This window comes from Nerophis ophidion, linkage group LG16 (assembly GCF_033978795.1).
Source record: "Nerophis ophidion isolate RoL-2023_Sa linkage group LG16, RoL_Noph_v1.0, whole genome shotgun sequence".
Lineage (NCBI taxonomy): Eukaryota > Metazoa > Chordata > Actinopteri > Syngnathiformes > Syngnathidae > Nerophis > Nerophis ophidion.
Genome location: NC_084626.1, coordinates 8742132 through 8759146, shown reverse-complemented (window position 1 = coordinate 8759146; position 17015 = coordinate 8742132). Strand labels below are relative to the sequence as shown.

Here is a 17015-nt window from a genome sequence, read left to right as displayed (position 1 = left end):
AAAAAAAAAAACTTTTGTCATTTTGTCTATCATGATGATTGTGAGCGATAGGCAACATCCCAAAAAAAGTGCAGTTCCCCTTTAAAGGAGTCAACACAGGCCTCACGGACGTATTTGTAAAAACGCAAGATGATTTCTAAAATGGCTCAGCATCATGAATGCGACTCTCCCTCCTGCCTCCATTTCTGCCCATCCCTGCCACAGTGTTTCTGCGGAACATGATTCTCATTTGTTCCCTCATCCTCCACGCGCTAACTCGTAGTTGCCAAAGTACCAGACCGCCCGGCTGCGACCACAGATGGAGAAGACAGGAACTAGCCTGCTAGAGTGTGACAGAACTTCGCCTCCACACTTTTCAGTCATTATGTGCTCATGTAACTGCAGCACAGCGAGGCCTGCGGCCAACTCCGCCTCCGTATCTGCCATTGTCACCCCGCAACAGCGGGGCCACAGCAACATGCTCCTTTTTTGCGTTGAATCTCGAGTGTTTGGTGCTTTATCACCACCTGTCAGTTCAGCGCGCTCACACCAAATTGAAGTCGAGCGGCCTTGCCTTGAGGCTGAAATAGACTCATAAGAGATTAAATCCCGTGACGGTATACTTTGACACAGGCAAAATATTCACTGACTCGTTGTGGATTAATGCATGCATCCTGCAGGTACATTTGCAAAATTATAAATGTTACACATCCTCACCTTTGAGATACTGATCCCAGAGCCCACTCTAATTTTCTAACACTTATTTAGTAATCTTACTCTTGATTTTAATCGTATTCAATAATTACATGTAATGTACTTACTGTTCAACAGGATGCCCCTTGTCGAATGTAAAAAAAGCACATGTAATCACACATATTATTATCAAAGATTAGGTCAGGCTGATGAAAAAAATAAATAATATTGTATTTTTACGACTATAAGGCGCACCTAAAATCCTTTCATTTTCTCAAAACTCGACAGTGCACCTTATAACCCGGTGCGCCTAATGTACGGAACAATTTTGGTTGTGCTTACCGACCTCAAAGTTATTTTATATGGGGCATGGTAAATTGATAAGTCTGACCAGTAGATGGCAGTCACATATTAAAGATACCTGTAGACTGCAATTTGACTCAAGTAAACAACACCAAAATTCTATTTGTTCCATTGGGATGGCGTGGTGCAGTTGGGAGAGTGGCTGTGCGCAACCCGAGGGTCCTTGGTTCAATCCCCTCCCTTCTACCATCCTAATCATGTCCGTTGTGTCCTTGAGCAAGACACTTCACCCTTGCTCCTGATGGCTCGTGGTTAGCGCCTTGCATGGCAGCTCCATCCATCAGTGTGTGAATGTGTGTGTGAATGGGTGAATGTGGAAGTAGTGTCAAAGCGCTTTGAGTACCTTGAGGGTAGAAAAGCGTTATACAAGTACAGCTCATTTACCATTTACCATTGAAAATATAGAACATTACACGGCGCTCAACAATACATCAAAACATTTTAGTACGACTTTGGTAAGCTATGAAGCCACACCGCTTGATGGATTGTACTGTACTTCAACATACGAGTATTATTATGGTGTGTGTATAAAGTAAGACATATTATCTGGCGTTTTGTTTCGCAATATAATGTAAAAGCAACTTTTCTTACCTACTGGTACCTGCTGATCTGTATTTGGGAACTGCATAAGTCCTGATAATTAGTGCCCGTCCACCTTTGTAGTCTTTGTCGTCGATAAGCTTCTTCTTTTTCTCTATCTTCTTGTTATGGGACATTAATCCTCCACCGTTGCCAATTATAATATTAAGTATAATAAAGTTCACACTTATATCTGTCAGTAAACTTGCCATGAAAGCGCTAAAACATAGTAGTGAGGGACATTATTCACCGAAGGAACTTTAGTTATTAGAGTCGGACGGTTTTTCACAGGACGCATTTCTAACGTTGTTATTGTACTAATGAGCCACGGATGAGAAGATGCAGCTCTGTTGTTGGTTTAAGTAAAGTCTGAATGTCATTAAAACAGTTAATTCCATCTTTTGACACTTCTTCCACTTCCGTCTTTGCTCGCTACACCGGTGCAACAAAGATGACGGAGAAAAGACGCTTTCAGGATGCCACAAAACGGTGCATCCTGAATCGAATGTTAGAAAGCGGCTTGAACATGATCCGTAAAACATAATCAATACAACATTTTGACCCAAGAACCATCTTTGCGTATTATGCAGATCACAAGGAAGTGTTTTCAATTTAGAAAACATACATAATAATATGACCCCTTTAATGTGTCCTTTTGTATGAAAATAGACCTGACTAGACTCGCTCTTCTGCAATGCGGGGCTGTATAGCTCGGTTGGTAGACTGGCCGTGCCAGCAACTTGAGGGTTGCAGGTTCGATCCCCGCTTCCGCCATCCTAGTCACTGCTGTTGTGTCCTTGGGCAAGACACTTTTTCCACCTGCTCCCAGTGCCACCCACACTGGTTTAAATGTAAAAAAAATTAGATACCGGGTTTCACTATGTAAAACGCTTTGAGTCACTAGAGAAAAAGCGCTATATAAATATAATTCACTTCACTTCACTTCACACTTATAATCCAGTGTGCCCTATAGTCCGAAAAATACTGTAAACAAATGTAATGCAAAAGAAGGGAACTACTAAATTACATACAACTATATGGTTTTAAAATACAATCTAAGTAAATCAATAATAAATAGTCATAAAATATATTTTTCTTAACCAAACTGCCAATTAAATTTAAGTGCAAATGAAAATATAGCTTTTCCACTTTAGTCATAATGTTTGCGCTTAAGGAACATCACTATGACATTCTTCTTATAGTGTTGGAAAAGGGTTTTACAACTGAGTACCGCTGCGGCCCATACGTACCAAAGCTGAGAAACACATATTTTTTTAAGTCTTAAGTATTAAGTCTTTAATGTAATTCTGGACATTATTTATCTTATTTTCAAGTAATATATTGTGGCCAATGAAAAAGGTATTCAACATGCCGGACTTCCAAGCCGTGAACCATGTTAAGAACGCAATGGCTGATTGGTGAGTTCTTGAACAACTTTTGGCAGAACGTAATCCCGAAAAAACTGCTATCAGCTGTCACCTCTCAGCAGGGCATTGCTAATTGGAGATGAACTCTGTTGATTCACAGGTGCACTTCATCTACATGACATGATTGTGAGCGATGTGGAATGACAATACTGGACATGCAATGCTACAACACAACTAATGGCCACAGTTATCTGAACTGCAATCGTCAAGTTGAGTTTTTACAGAGCAACTTACATCTGTGGTTTTAGCACACGGAAGCCCAGTTCTAATTTAGAGGAATCACCCAGGATCTGACAAAAGTATTTCTACGTCGTCACCGTGTTGTTAAGTTAAAGTACCAATGATTGTCACACACAAACTAGGTGTGACGAAATTATCTTCTGCATTTGACCCATCATAGTGGCTGGGTGATGACCATACAGTAGCAATATTGTTTGGAAGTGAGTACGGTAATCTACAGTAATACACACTCAAGGCTGCTAAATTGGGTCAAACGAGTGTAAAGGTGATACCGTCTTTTTCTGACTATAAGGCGCACTTAAAATCCTTTCATTTTCTCAAAAGCGACAGTTCACCTTATAACCTGGTGATTTGATATGATTTTGGTTGTGCTTACTAACGTTGAAGCAATTTTATTTGGTACATGGTGTAATGACACGTAAGACCATTAGATGTCAGTCATACATAAGATATATGTGTAGACTGCAACATGATGGCAGTAAACAACACCAAAACTTTAAATGTTCCATTGAGAATATAGACTATTAACCAAGTGCACAGCTGGCAGATCTACTACAGCAAGAAGCTGCTGGACCAGTGGTTCACGAGCACGCAGGAGAAGAAGAAGAAATACGTTGACGAAAGTGCGTAAGTTCAAACATTGACTGCAGTGGGGCGGGACTGATGCAGCCTAAACTGCTTTTACATACTTTGATAATGCCGTCCATCCATCCATCTTCTTCCGCTTATCCGAGGTCGGGTCACGGGAGCAGCAGCCTAAGCAGGGATGCCCAGACTCCCCTTTCCCCAGCCACTTCGTCCAATTCCTCTCGGTGGATCCCGAGGCGATCCCAGGCCAGCCGGGAGACATAGTCTTCCCAACGTGTCCTGGGTCTTCTCCGTGGCCTTCTACTGGTTGGACGTGCCCTAAACACCTCCCGAGGGAGGCGTTTGGGTAGCATCCTGACCAGATGCCCGAACCAGCTCATCTGGCTCCTCTCGATGTGGAGAACATTTACCAAGGCGCTCAAAAATCTGTCAACATTTTTTTTAGTACGACTTAGGTAAGCTTTGAAGCTGCACTGCTTGATGGATTGACGGCGCATTAAACATACGAGTATTATTATGGTGTGTGTATAAGGACCGCAAAATGGCACCTATTAGTTACCTGCCATTTTGTTTCGCATTATTATGCAAAACCAACTTTCCCTACCTTCTGGTACCTGCTGATGTGTATTTGGGATCTGCATAAGTCCTGAAAATGTGCGCGCGTCCGCAATTGTGGTCCGTGGCGATTACATCTTCCACTGTTGCCATTTCTACAAACCCCGTTTCCATATGAGTTGGGAAATTGTGTTGGATGTAAATATAAACGGAATACAATGATTTGCAAATCCTTTTCAACCCATATTCAGTTGAATGCACTACAAAGACACGATATTTGATGTTCAAACTCATAAACTTTTTTTTTTTTTGCAAATAATAATTAACTTAGAATTCCATGGCTGCAACACGTGCCAAAGTAACTACTTTCCCAACTAGGAAAGGGTATGTTCACAACTGTGTTATATCACATTTTCTTCTAATAACACCCAATAAACTTTTGGGAACTGAGGAAACTATTTGTTGAAGCTTTGAAAGTGGAATTATTTACTATTCTTGCTTGATGTACAGCTTAAGTTGTTCAACAGTCAGGGGAGTTGTCGTATTTTACGCTTCATAATGCACCACACATTTTCGATGGTAGACATGTCTGGACTGCAGGCGGGCCAGGAAAGTACCCACACTCTTTTACTACGAAGCCACACCGTTGTAACACGTGGTTTTGCTGAAATAAGCAGGGGCATCCATGATAACGGTGCTTGGATGACAACATATGTTGCTCCAAAACTTGTATGGACCATTCAGCATTAATGCTGCCTTCACAGATGTGTAAGTTACCCATGCCTTGGGCACTAATACACCCCCATACCATCACAAATGCTGGCTTTTGAACCTTGCGCCTATAACAATCCGGATGGTTATTTTCCTCTTTGTTCCTGAGGACACCACGTCCACAGTTTCCAAATATAATTTGAAATGTGGAGTCGTCAGACCACAGAACACTTTTCCAGTTTGCATCAGTCCATCTTAGATGAGCTCGGGCCCAGCGAAGCCGGAGGCATTCCTTGGTGTTGTTGATAAATGGCTTTCACTTTGCATAGTAGAGTTTTAACTTGCACTTACAGATGTATTGACCAACTGTAGTTACATACAGTGGTTTTATGAAGTGTTCCTGAGTCCATGTGGTGATATCCTTTACACACTGATGTGAGTTTTTGATGCAGTACCGCCTGAGGGATCAACGGTCCGTAATACCATCCCTTACGCGCAGTGATTTCTCCTGATTCTCTGAACCTTTTGATGATCTTACGGACCGTAGATGGTAAAATCCCTAAATTCCTTGCAATAGCTCATTGAGAAATGTTGATCTAAAACTGTTCGACAATTTGCTTACAAATTGGTGACCCTCGCCCCATCCTTGTTTGTGAATGACTTAGCATTTCATGGAAGCTTTTTTTATACCCAAGCATGGCACCCACCTGCTCCCAATTAGCCTGCACACCTGTGGGATGTTCCAAATAAGTGTTTGACGAGCATTCCTCAACTTTATCAGTTTTTATTGCCACTTTTCCCAACTTCTTTGTCATGTGTTACTGGCATCAAATTCTAAAGTTAATGATTATTTGCAAAAAAAAAAATGTTTATCAGTTTTAACATCAAATATGTTGTCTTTGCAGCATATTCAACTGAATATGGGTTGAAAATGATTTGGGAATCATTGTATTCCGTTTATATTTACATCCAACACACTTTCCCAACTCATATGGAAACGGGGTTTGTAATATGAAGTAGCTTGAAGTTCTAACTTATATCTTTCAATAAACTTGCTATTAAAGCGCTAAAACTGTAGTGAGTTTACATAATTCATTCAAAAAACTTTAGTTATTAGAGGGCTCTGGTCGAACGTTTTTACGGGACACATTTCCGGCGTCGATGTTGCTTTACTGGGCCACAGATGTGAAGATGCTGCTCTGTTATTGATTGAAGTCTAAATGTCATAAAACAGGTCACTCCGTCTTTGACGCTTATTCACCATCGTCCTTGCATGCTACAACAGAGATAACGGGTAGAAGACGCTGTCGAAGGTGGGCCACGTAAATAAGACCGCCCACAAAACGGCGCATCCTGAAGAGATGGTCAGAAAGCTACTTAAAAATGGTCTGTAAAAAAATTATCAATGCAACACTTTCATTAAAGAACCACCATCACACATTATGTAGACCATAAGGAAGTGTTTTAAATTGAGAAAAAAAATCATAATAGGAATCCTTTAATGCGCCTTATAATCTGGTGCAAATTTTGTATGAAAAAAGACCTGAATAGATCCGCTCATCGGCAGTGCGCCTTTAAATCCAGTGTGCCCTATGGTCGGAAAAATACGGTATATGGGTGTTATTTCATGTTTAGAGGGCTCTAATTATGTACAAAATTGTCACGTGGGGGTAGCATCTTTATGCAGGATTTTTCTCCCGAATGCAGAACGGACGGCTCCGGACCAAGGTGTGAGGTAGGCAATTATTTATTTACAGTAACTCATTAAACTCATACGACAAACAAAAGCTGATGCGTGCCGGTCGCACGTAGAAGCTAAGGCTAAACATTTAGCACAGAAAACTAACAAGACCTACGTAGTCAAAACACTTGGCAAAAATTCGAGACTAGGCAGAAAACACATGTTGACATGTTGCATGCAGCAAACGCAATGAAGGCAGAACGAGTGATAACAAAGGTAGGCTTAAATAGAGTCTCTGATGAGTAACAGGTGTGCGTGCAAGGCAGGTGAAAATCAAGTAACCATGGTGATGAAACAAACTCACAGGTGCACAAGCAATAACAAAATGAGTCCAAATTAACAGAAACACTAAAACATGATCCAGATCATAGATCATGACACAAAATACTTATTTATATGGCTGTAAACATTTCCTATTCCTTGACTTTTGATACAACTGAATGAAATGCTAATGAGAGTGACTCCATCCTAACAATTGTTATGCTGGCAGAGGTCTCACTTCTATCTCGTTTTGCACCAAGACGGAGCTACACCATCCTTGTCTGGGCACGTCCTCTCTTGTAAAAGATAAATACTTGGTATCCTGCACCATGTTCTAAATGTTGTCCTATCTAAGGCTGTGTTCACACTGCTGGTTAATTTCCATGTTTCCTCCTGCTTCGAAACGAAGAGTCCCTGTCAATCATGGCAGGAACTTGCTGCGCATTTCTCCTGCTCATGCATGCATGCACATGTACAGTAAATGAACTAAATCATGCACAATGCCACAGACAAACTAAACAAGTTGCAAATGAATTGGTGCATTAGTCCTAGTTGTTACTTTTGAAATGATTGTGTAGTTTTCTCATGAACTCCTTTCCTCTTCAAATTCCTCACCAGCGTCAACATAGAAGTAGATTGGATTTGAAAGTGAACTTCATTGCATGCATTTCTCTGCCTCCTCTGTATAAAAAGGATCAGCTAATGTGCTACGTAGACTGTCCTAACAACCTGAAATGTCACAGAGTAAATAGAACGGGCTCCAACTCTGCAGGGCTCCGAGCATGTCTCTCTGTCGCATTGTATTCTTTTTAAAGGCCAGGTTTTATTAACTAATGTACTCAGATGTTACACAAGCCAAATAAAGAAGCAGAGACTCGGTTTTCAACACGACTGAACTTTGTTGCAATAAAGAGGGCTTCTCCAACAGCGATGAAACAACCACATCCTGTGGTGCAATCCTACACATCAGGAAGATTCACTGGGAAGCTCTGTCAGCGCTCAGGCTCATAATAGTACGTCCATAAATTACCACAAGACATTGGTCCCTAGATACAGAGTCTCGCTAAAATTACACCTCGTCTATCAAATCCCTTATTTCCAAACTGTTCTTTAGGATTCAGGTGCTTCCAACTTTCTTCTCCATCATTTCCCAGGAGCTCACTTCCTGTGTAATGTATCACTGTGTAATCAACTCTATATCTATTGTACATTGTTGTTGTTGTTGTTGTTGTTGTTTTCAAATACAGAGGGATATCACTAGGGGAAGGAGTTAACATCATATTTGTGAAGGCAGACAGATGCTGGAGTAGCTTTGCTGTGATTAAAAAAAAAAAAAAAAAAAAAACGCTGCTTGTGTATATATCTGACCTGACATGTTTTCTGCTAGCCTCTGTTGTCAACAAACCATGACTAACTGCAATTACCTGACCTTTGCCCACCATCGTCAGATCATGAGCCGGGAGAGAACATCCAAGCCAGAGAGAATGATATGGATCAATAGGCAAAGGTGTGGACGCCTTGCAAACAGACCACATATCTTCCTGAGAACAAGTGTCCTCTCCAGAGGAAGTTTGTGTCTATTTACTAGTTTGTAACTCTGACAAAAGAATGGTCATCTGCCGAAGACATTTAGTTTTAGTCGATTAAAGACAGAGTAGAGCAGACGTAGGCAAATTAAGGCTCGGGGGTCGCATGCAGCCCATTAAGCTTTTCAATCTGGCCCCCCAAACATTTCCAAATAATTTTTTTAAATCTCTAGGAGGGAAACTGTAGCTGCCATTACGATGTGCAGTGATGTTTTCAAATTACTGTAAGTCTTGAACCATACAAAGTATTTTAATAGTTGTAATCTGCCCTCTTGCATGATATACTGGTTACTATGGTAATATAAGTCACAGCAGCTCAGACGAGCCACCAAGCAGAGTGGGCTTGGTTTGTTTCCACAAAGAGCGGCCAGCCTGAAATGCGGGTGTCAGGGAGAGACGCAGAAGGAGATTTTTACAAAAAAGTTCTAAAGCTTAGTGATATAGAAGATATATCAGATTTCAGGTGTGTGTTTTTTTTTTTTTACCATTCGTGTTCATATTTCGCTGTGTTTGTTGCATTTTTGTTGAGTTTCGCTTGATTGTAAAATATGTCAATCGAGAGTGGGTGTGACGTTCATATGTCGTCAATATTCAGTGTTCTATTATTCTTAGTTAATATTGTAAATCCCACATTCTTTATTTTATTGTACATTCTGGGTGTCTCATTCAGTAAAAAAAAAAAAACATTACGTTTTTAGGGGCAGTCTGTCATAACATTGTTAGCATTAAATCAGACATTATTGTGAGTTTTTGTATTAGTGTTCCTAAAATTAGCTATACAGGGCCCAAGACGAATTGATTTCTCTAAACTTGGCCCCCCCGTCAAAATAATTGCCCAGGCCTGGAGAAAAGTAAGGGTCTGCAACCTTTACTATCAAAAGAGACATTTCATTGCCTCTTCCACAGAAGAAAAATAGTACGGAGCCGCAAAATATAACACAGCATATAAACGTTTAAATGTTTTCATTTTTTGTTGTTTTTTCATTTTACAGGAAAACCATTCCGTCCATATGAAATAAACATTTTGTCATTTTCTTCTTTTCTTTTTTTTGGAAGTATGTATGGTTAGCTTACCTAAGGGGTTGCACACTCGAGAGGTTGAGCTGCACACAGGCCTCATGACTCAGCCAATGTTCACGGCCTCACACTGTCAGAAATTGTAGTACTCTATTTAAAAGTGCAAACTTTTCTCATATCGGGATTAAAAAATATCTGAGGGAGCTACATCAAGGAGGAAGTAGAGCCACACGTGGCTCCAGATCTGCGGGTTTCAGACCCCTTAAAGTAGATGGTAAATGGTAAATGAATTATACTTGTATAGCGCTTTTCTAATTTTTTTATTTTTTTAAGGAACTCAAACCGTTTTGATACTATTTCTACATTCACCCATTCACACACACATTCACAGACTCATGGCAGGAGCTGCCACGCAAGGCGCTAACCAGGACCCATCAGGAGCAAGGGTGACGTGTCTCGCTCAATCACACAACGGACGTGACTAGGACAGAGTTGCAAATTCCAGAAAAAAAATATAGGTGTTAGGAAAAACGCAATCATCCACTGCAGTAAATGATGGTTCTCAGGAGGATATAGCTCTTTAATAGTGGTCTCCACTCAAATAAGTTGCATTGTTAACAAAGGTGTCTGTATCTTTGAATTTACTGCATCATGAACTTAACTTCATGAATTATTGTGGCCACTAGATGTCGCCAAAATCAACTACCACACTTCTTTAACTTAAACACAGCATGAATATACTCCAAACAGTTAATAATAAATAGCTTAGTGTTTTTAATACCTTTCCATTGTTTTCTGTTTGAATAATATCAATGACTTAAACATATATGTACTGTGATTTTATCATTAGCACCGTGGACCGAATGAGGCACCAGCGCCTCTGGGAGTAAGTCTGCCGTCACTTGTCGTCGTGTCAGCCAAATCTGTACACAAAATCTGCAGCATGTTGGCCTTTGACAGAGACGCTGCTGAAGTGTAAATTACCAGGAAAGAGAATAACTTTCCGTGAATCAGATCATTTGGGCGTACTGGGGATGAGATTCTGTGTTAACATTTTGCAAGTGGTACTTACTTCCACTCTGTAGAGCCTATGGTGAAGCTTTCATGGCATGTCCCTCTAGTGATCACCCAATAATGATGATTTTCAGCAGATATGATCTTTTACAGATATGATGAAAAAATTAAAAAAATAAATATATATATATTTTTTTTTTAAATTGATGAGCTTCAAGAGGTAGTCACCTGAAATGGTTTTCACTTCACAGGTGTGCTTAAAGCTCATCGAGAGAATACCAAGAGTGTGCAAAGCAGTAACCAGAGCAAAGGTTGGCTATTTTGAAGAAACTAGAATATAAAACATGTTTTCAGTTATTTTACCTTTTTTTTTGTTAAGTACTTAACTCCACATGTGTTCTTTCTTAGTGTTGATGCCTTCAGTCACAATCTAGAATGTTATGAAAATAAAGAAAACACATTGAATGAGAAAGTGTGTCCAAACTTTTGGCCTGTACTGTATATAATATATAAATGAATAACAGCAAGTGAATATGTTAGTACTGGAATTGCTATGAGGTAGAAAAAAGGGCTAGGATTAAATGAAATCTGCTTCTTCCTACTCCTTTTCGGACATGTTGAAAAGAAAAATGATATGTGATGTATCGTACTGAAATTCTATACATGTTCGAAAAGAACTTCATCCAACCAACCAACCAACCGACCAACTTTATCGAATTGCGCAAGCGAGTAACGTCGAGGCCACATTGGTAACTGTGCACATTTACACTGGAGTCTAATAAAAATCACATTTTACTTGCAGTGCAAACAGTCAGTTGGAAAAAAACAGATTTTGAAGATATCCGATTTGGTCAATTTTTGTAAACGTGTAAACGTAGTCTTTGACTCTATTTGGCATAATTATTAACAGCCTTTTCTCAATACTGTTGATGCACCTCTGGCAGAAATTACAGCCTCAAGTATTTTTGAATACGATGCCACAAACTTGGCACACCTATCTTTGGGAAGTTTTGCCCATTCCTCTTTACAGCGCCTCTTAAGAACCATCAGATAGGATGGGAAGCATGGGCTCACAACCATTTTCAGATCTCTCCAGAGATGTTCAATGGGAGTCAAGTCTGGGCTCTGGCTGGGCCACCTAAGGACCTTTACAGAAGTGTCCTGAAGCCATTCCTTTGATGTCTTGGATGTGGGCTTAGGGTCGTTGTCCTGCTGAAAGATGAACTGTCAACTCAGTCTGAGTCTAAGACCTCTCTGGAGCAAGTTTTCATTTAGGATGTCTCTGTACATTGCTACCTTGTATTGGGATACGAGGTAGCAATGTACAGAGACATCCTCGCCAGTACTATCCCAAGGTATTGGCACCTCGCCAATACCTTGGGATGGTATTGGCGAGGTGATAAGGAGTACCAAGTTTCCTCCAAACACGACGCTTGGCATTCATGCCAAATAATTAAATCTCTGTCTCATCAGACCAGAGAATGTGCACTTTCAGATGCATCTTGGCAAACTTTTATGAAGGAATGTCTTCCGTCTGGCCACTCTATCATACATGATTGACTGGTGTTTTTCTACAGAGATGGTTTTCCTTCTGGAAGGTACCCCTCTCACCACAGATGAATGCTGTAGCTCTGACAGAGTGAACATCGAGTTTTTGGTCACCTCCATGACTAGGGCCCTTCTCCCCCGATTGCTCAGTTTAGACGGCCGGCCAACTCTAGGATGAGTCCTGTTTGTTCTAAATTTCTTCCATTTTCGGATGATAAAAGCCAATGTGCTCATTAGGACCTTCAAGGCAGCATATATTTTTCAGTACCCTTCCCCAGATTTGTGACTCAAGATAATCATGGTTTGTGCTATGCCATGCACTGTCAAGAGCGGGATCTTATCTGGAAACAGATGGTGCTTTTCCAAATAATTTCCAACTGAATTTACCCCAGGTCGACTCCAATTAAGCAGTGGGAACATCTCAAGAATCATCAGTTGAAACAGGATATACATGATCTCAGTTTTGAGCTCCATGGCAAAGGCTGTGATTACTTATGTATAGGTGATTCTTTAGTTTATTCATTTTTCATACATTTGCAAAAATCTCTGAAATAGTTTTTTCATATTGTCATCATGGAGTACTGTGTGTAGAATTGTGAATTAAGTACATTTTGGAAAAGGGCTGTAACATAATATGCGAAAAAAGTGAAGCGCTGTCAGTACTTTCCGAATACACCGTAAAGTTTGTCCATTATGGGACTACTGTAACTCTCCATACCTTTTCATTAATCAGTCACTCCACTTGTCTCTTACTACTGGTCCTAAATGCAGTTTTACGCCTGCTCACAGGAACCAGAAAACATGAGCACACCACTCCTGCGCTGGTTTCTCTCCACTGCCTGCTTGTTTTTATAATTAGGTTTAAGATTGTATTTGTTTTTAAATCTCTCCATGGGCTGGCTCTACCATATTTATCTGACTTACTTATTTTGCACAAACCGGTGACAGCTCAAAGGTCATCTCACCAGTGCTTTTTAGAGCGCCCAATTTTTCTTTACCTTTCTGAACAGCACATTGGGGCAGTCGTGTCTGTTTTAAAATAGTGCTATGTAAATAAATAAACCTTGACCTTATAAACCTTTTGGGCCCTTGGACAGATCACTGGATGGCTGACACCATTTAAATACTACAATTTTGAGCATACTAATTTGTTCAAAGGGCCATATTTCCTACGAGTTCATGACCGAGAGGCTTGAGAAAAAGCATCCTCTGTAGTTGTCTAAATGTATTTTATCAGACGTATAAATATTAGGACAAAAATGTTGTTGTAGATGTGGAGAGGCGGAGCCAACGGTCCGACAGGCAGGCATGGCATGCTGGAGCCCGGACCAAGATGGCGGCGAGGAGGCGCCGACGGCGAGCGAGCGGCGAGGCTGGGCGCACCGGGAGCGAAGCTTCAATCAAGATCAGGTGCGTAGATCACGCACCTGGGGACAATCATGCAATCCTCTCGCACTGGTTAAAAGGGCGGCAGCCGTGAACGTCGGGGAGAGAGGCGGAGGGACTGGAAGAAGCAGGAGTGCAGCGGACGCAAAGCGAGAGAGAAGGAGAGCCGAAGACAGACGACGAGCGAGCGGAAAAGAGGAACGGAAAGGCGACCTGGACTGAGGTGTTTATTGGAAAATAAACAAAGTCGAACTGCTCAAAGTCATGTCCTTTCTTGGTGGTCATGAACCCGCAAGACGACGGCTTGAGACCGGCATAGTAGATATCTGCCGATGTTTACGCTGGACAACGTCAAGGGAGAGCTTGAGTGTTTTGGGGAATTTGCTGCAAAAGTGTTTGTCACTCCCAAGTTTTGAACTGGACTTCGGGGCTGGTCTGGCGTCAGCACACTGGCTGCCAGTTAAAATGCCTGGATTTAGAGTGTTGTTGGACCGTGGAATTAACTTGGAGTAGTTGGAGAGAACCCACTTACATATGTAGAGAAGATGCAAGCCCAGCCCAGGACCTAAATAGAAACATGCATGCTGTGAGGTGCCAGTGTTTATCAATGCTTACCTGAATGGAAACATCACTATAGGATCCTCCAATAACTCCAGAGATGGCCAAGGGGACATCGTCATGGATAGCATATGAGCCATCAGGGCAGGTGTACTCACTGTCGTCCACTTTGGTGAGCGAAGCCCTGACGAACTCAAGAGACTGCTCTAGTGCGTAAGTGTCCTTGGAGCACGTGTCCAGTATGTACGCTCCTAAACGAATCCCGGGTAAGATACGCTCGTCCTTGTTGATTTGGTCGAGAGCGAGCAGCATGGCCTCCAGTCGCTGGATTCCTCGTTGAGCGTTAATCTTCCCACAGTCCTCAGCGGCCTCGCCCTTTTGGTGCACCGGGAAGAGGCCTCCGATCATCAAATCACCTTCAAGCGTGATTTCCTTGTTGGAGTCTGTGTTATAGCCTACCACAGGCAAACCCCGGGGAGCCTGGGCAAAGAGACTCACGCACACAACCAGTAGGATGAGGCGGGACAGCCACAGGGGTCGGGGCACAAGGCGCATCCCCAACACCGGGGATTTCCCCAATGACATATCCCTGGGCAGAGAAAAGGTCCTGTGTGTTTCAGTCGTTGCTGCTTTGAATGTTGCCGCCTCTGAAGAAAAGCACAGTGAGGCTGAGCACCCGATCTCACAGCACCGCCCTTTTTATTCTGACAGAGGCCATTGAAAGCATCCGTGCGATGGTCGGTCTCCTCTTCTGGGCTTTTGGAGATTAGAGCCTGCAGATCAAACAGAGAGGAAGTCACTCCCAGCTTCAGTTGCAACACAACAATTTCTTTGTCTTTCTGTGGCAGCCAGGAACTACAGGATCAAGTAAAAATATACCTTTTATCATCCCCAGACACACACAAATAAACCTTGAAATAGTTTTTCACATTAAACCATTTTCAATTTGTTTATTATTAGTGTTCAGTAATTATTTTAATGAACGGCGTGGCGCAGTGGAAGAGTGGCCGTGCGCAACCCGAGGGCCCCTGGTTCAAATCCCACCTAGTACCAACCTCGTCACGTCCGTTGTGTCCTGAGCAAGACACTTCACCCTTGCTCCTGATGGGTGCTGGTTGGCGCCTTGCATGGCAGCTCCCTCCGTCAGTGTGTGAATGTGTGTGTGAATGGGTAAATGTGGAAGTAATGTCAAAGCGCTTTGAGTACCTTGAAGGTAGAAAAGCGCTATACAAGTACAACCCATTTATTTATTTATCATTTAAATGTAATTTGAAAATATTAATTTGTATTTATTATTTAATTATGCATGCACTTATTATTCATGCAATATCCTTTGCAGTGGACATCTAATAGCTAGTGCACTATTCTCAAACTGTGGTACGGGTACCACTAGGGGTATGCTGGATCCCTCTAGTGGTACACCAAAAAAATCACTTAATTATGTACAATTAATCTTATTTGATTAATTATTCAAGTGCAGATTTTTATTTTCCTCTATTTAAAAAAAGTGTTACTGTTCAAACTGTGTTTATTTAGAGGATTATTCAACTAAGGAAATAGCTTCAAAAGGGCATAGTTCCATCACAAGCTCTCCAGAGAGTGGTGGCATTGCCCACAGGAAATTGGGGAACTTAAAGGATAGGTAGGAGTAGAGATCAGGGTTCATTGAGCAAAAGTAAAGCCTAAGTGTTGTCTGCATTCGTACAAACAAACTGGATGTTATCCAAACTGGCCAGCCCCAAAGATAGAACAACAAAGAGTAAACTGTTTTCATGTAAAAGGTATTTAAGGACAGTTGTCCAAGAAGACAGCAGAAAAGTAATCGGGTCCATACTCTTTCTCCTGGAAACTGTGGATCCAGTCGGAGGCTCGCTGAAATAAATAAAGCTTTTTGTTCGACGACTCCTTGTTGGCGTCTTCTTGGCTCATCACGCATCACACGACCATCAAATATACAACACCTTGTTTTAAATGAATACTTAGGCCTACTATGTTACTGTATTTTAATGTTGGTCATTATGGTGGTACTTGGAGAGCCAAGGGTTTTCTGAGGTGGTACTTGGAGATCCACTGATCCAATATTATGGGTTCAGGTGGTACAGTAAATCAGTCATATTATGAATAGACACGGCTACATCTTGATGAATTATTGCACAAACTTTCTTCATCGTTTTGTATGACAAATTTGTCTTATGTCCACCACAGATATAGGGCTGGCATCAAATGGTCAACAATTCGACTATTCAATACAGAGGAGTTTGATTCCACTATCAACCTCCCAGTCGACTTTTGGTCTCGTCTTCTGGATCCGGTGTTGAAACATAAAAACATCTGATTTTATATTTCTGCTGACTGGTGATTTCAACTTTGTTAGACGAAACATAATCATATTAATTTTCAAGATATAGTCGTTGCTCTTTTACACGAACAAGGGAGAGTACTTTGTTTTTTCCAGATGGATTTCATTGTTTTTTAAAATAAAATTCTAATAGACCTTATTTTCTTCATTCAAATTCCATTCATGAAACAAAAATTCAATAACTAAGACGCACAGTAAGTGCTGGTGTAAGCAACTCTTAAGAGTGCTTTGTATGGTTATATGAACACATATATACAGTACAGGCCAAAAGTTTGGAGACACCTTCTCATTTCATTGCATTTTCTTTATTTTCGAGATTATTTACCTTGTAGATTGTCACTGAAGGCATCAAAACTATGACACCAGTGAAGTGAAAACCCTTTCAAGTGACCGACTACCTGTTGAAGTTC

At 41.2% G+C, this 17015-nt stretch overlaps 1 protein-coding gene across 1 annotated transcript in view; it reads right to left on the bottom strand.

Annotated features, from left to right (window-relative positions):
• Nucleotides 1–17015, bottom strand: part of grm2a (glutamate receptor, metabotropic 2a) — a 133753-nt gene that overhangs the window by 85443 nt on the left and 31295 nt on the right. Inside the window, exon 2 of the mRNA XM_061922690.1 lies at nt 14304–15019. Coding sequence (XP_061778674.1) covers nt 14304–14831 — 528 coding nt within the window. The 5' untranslated portion in view covers nt 14832–15019. The remainder of the gene's footprint in view (nt 1–14303; nt 15020–17015) is intronic.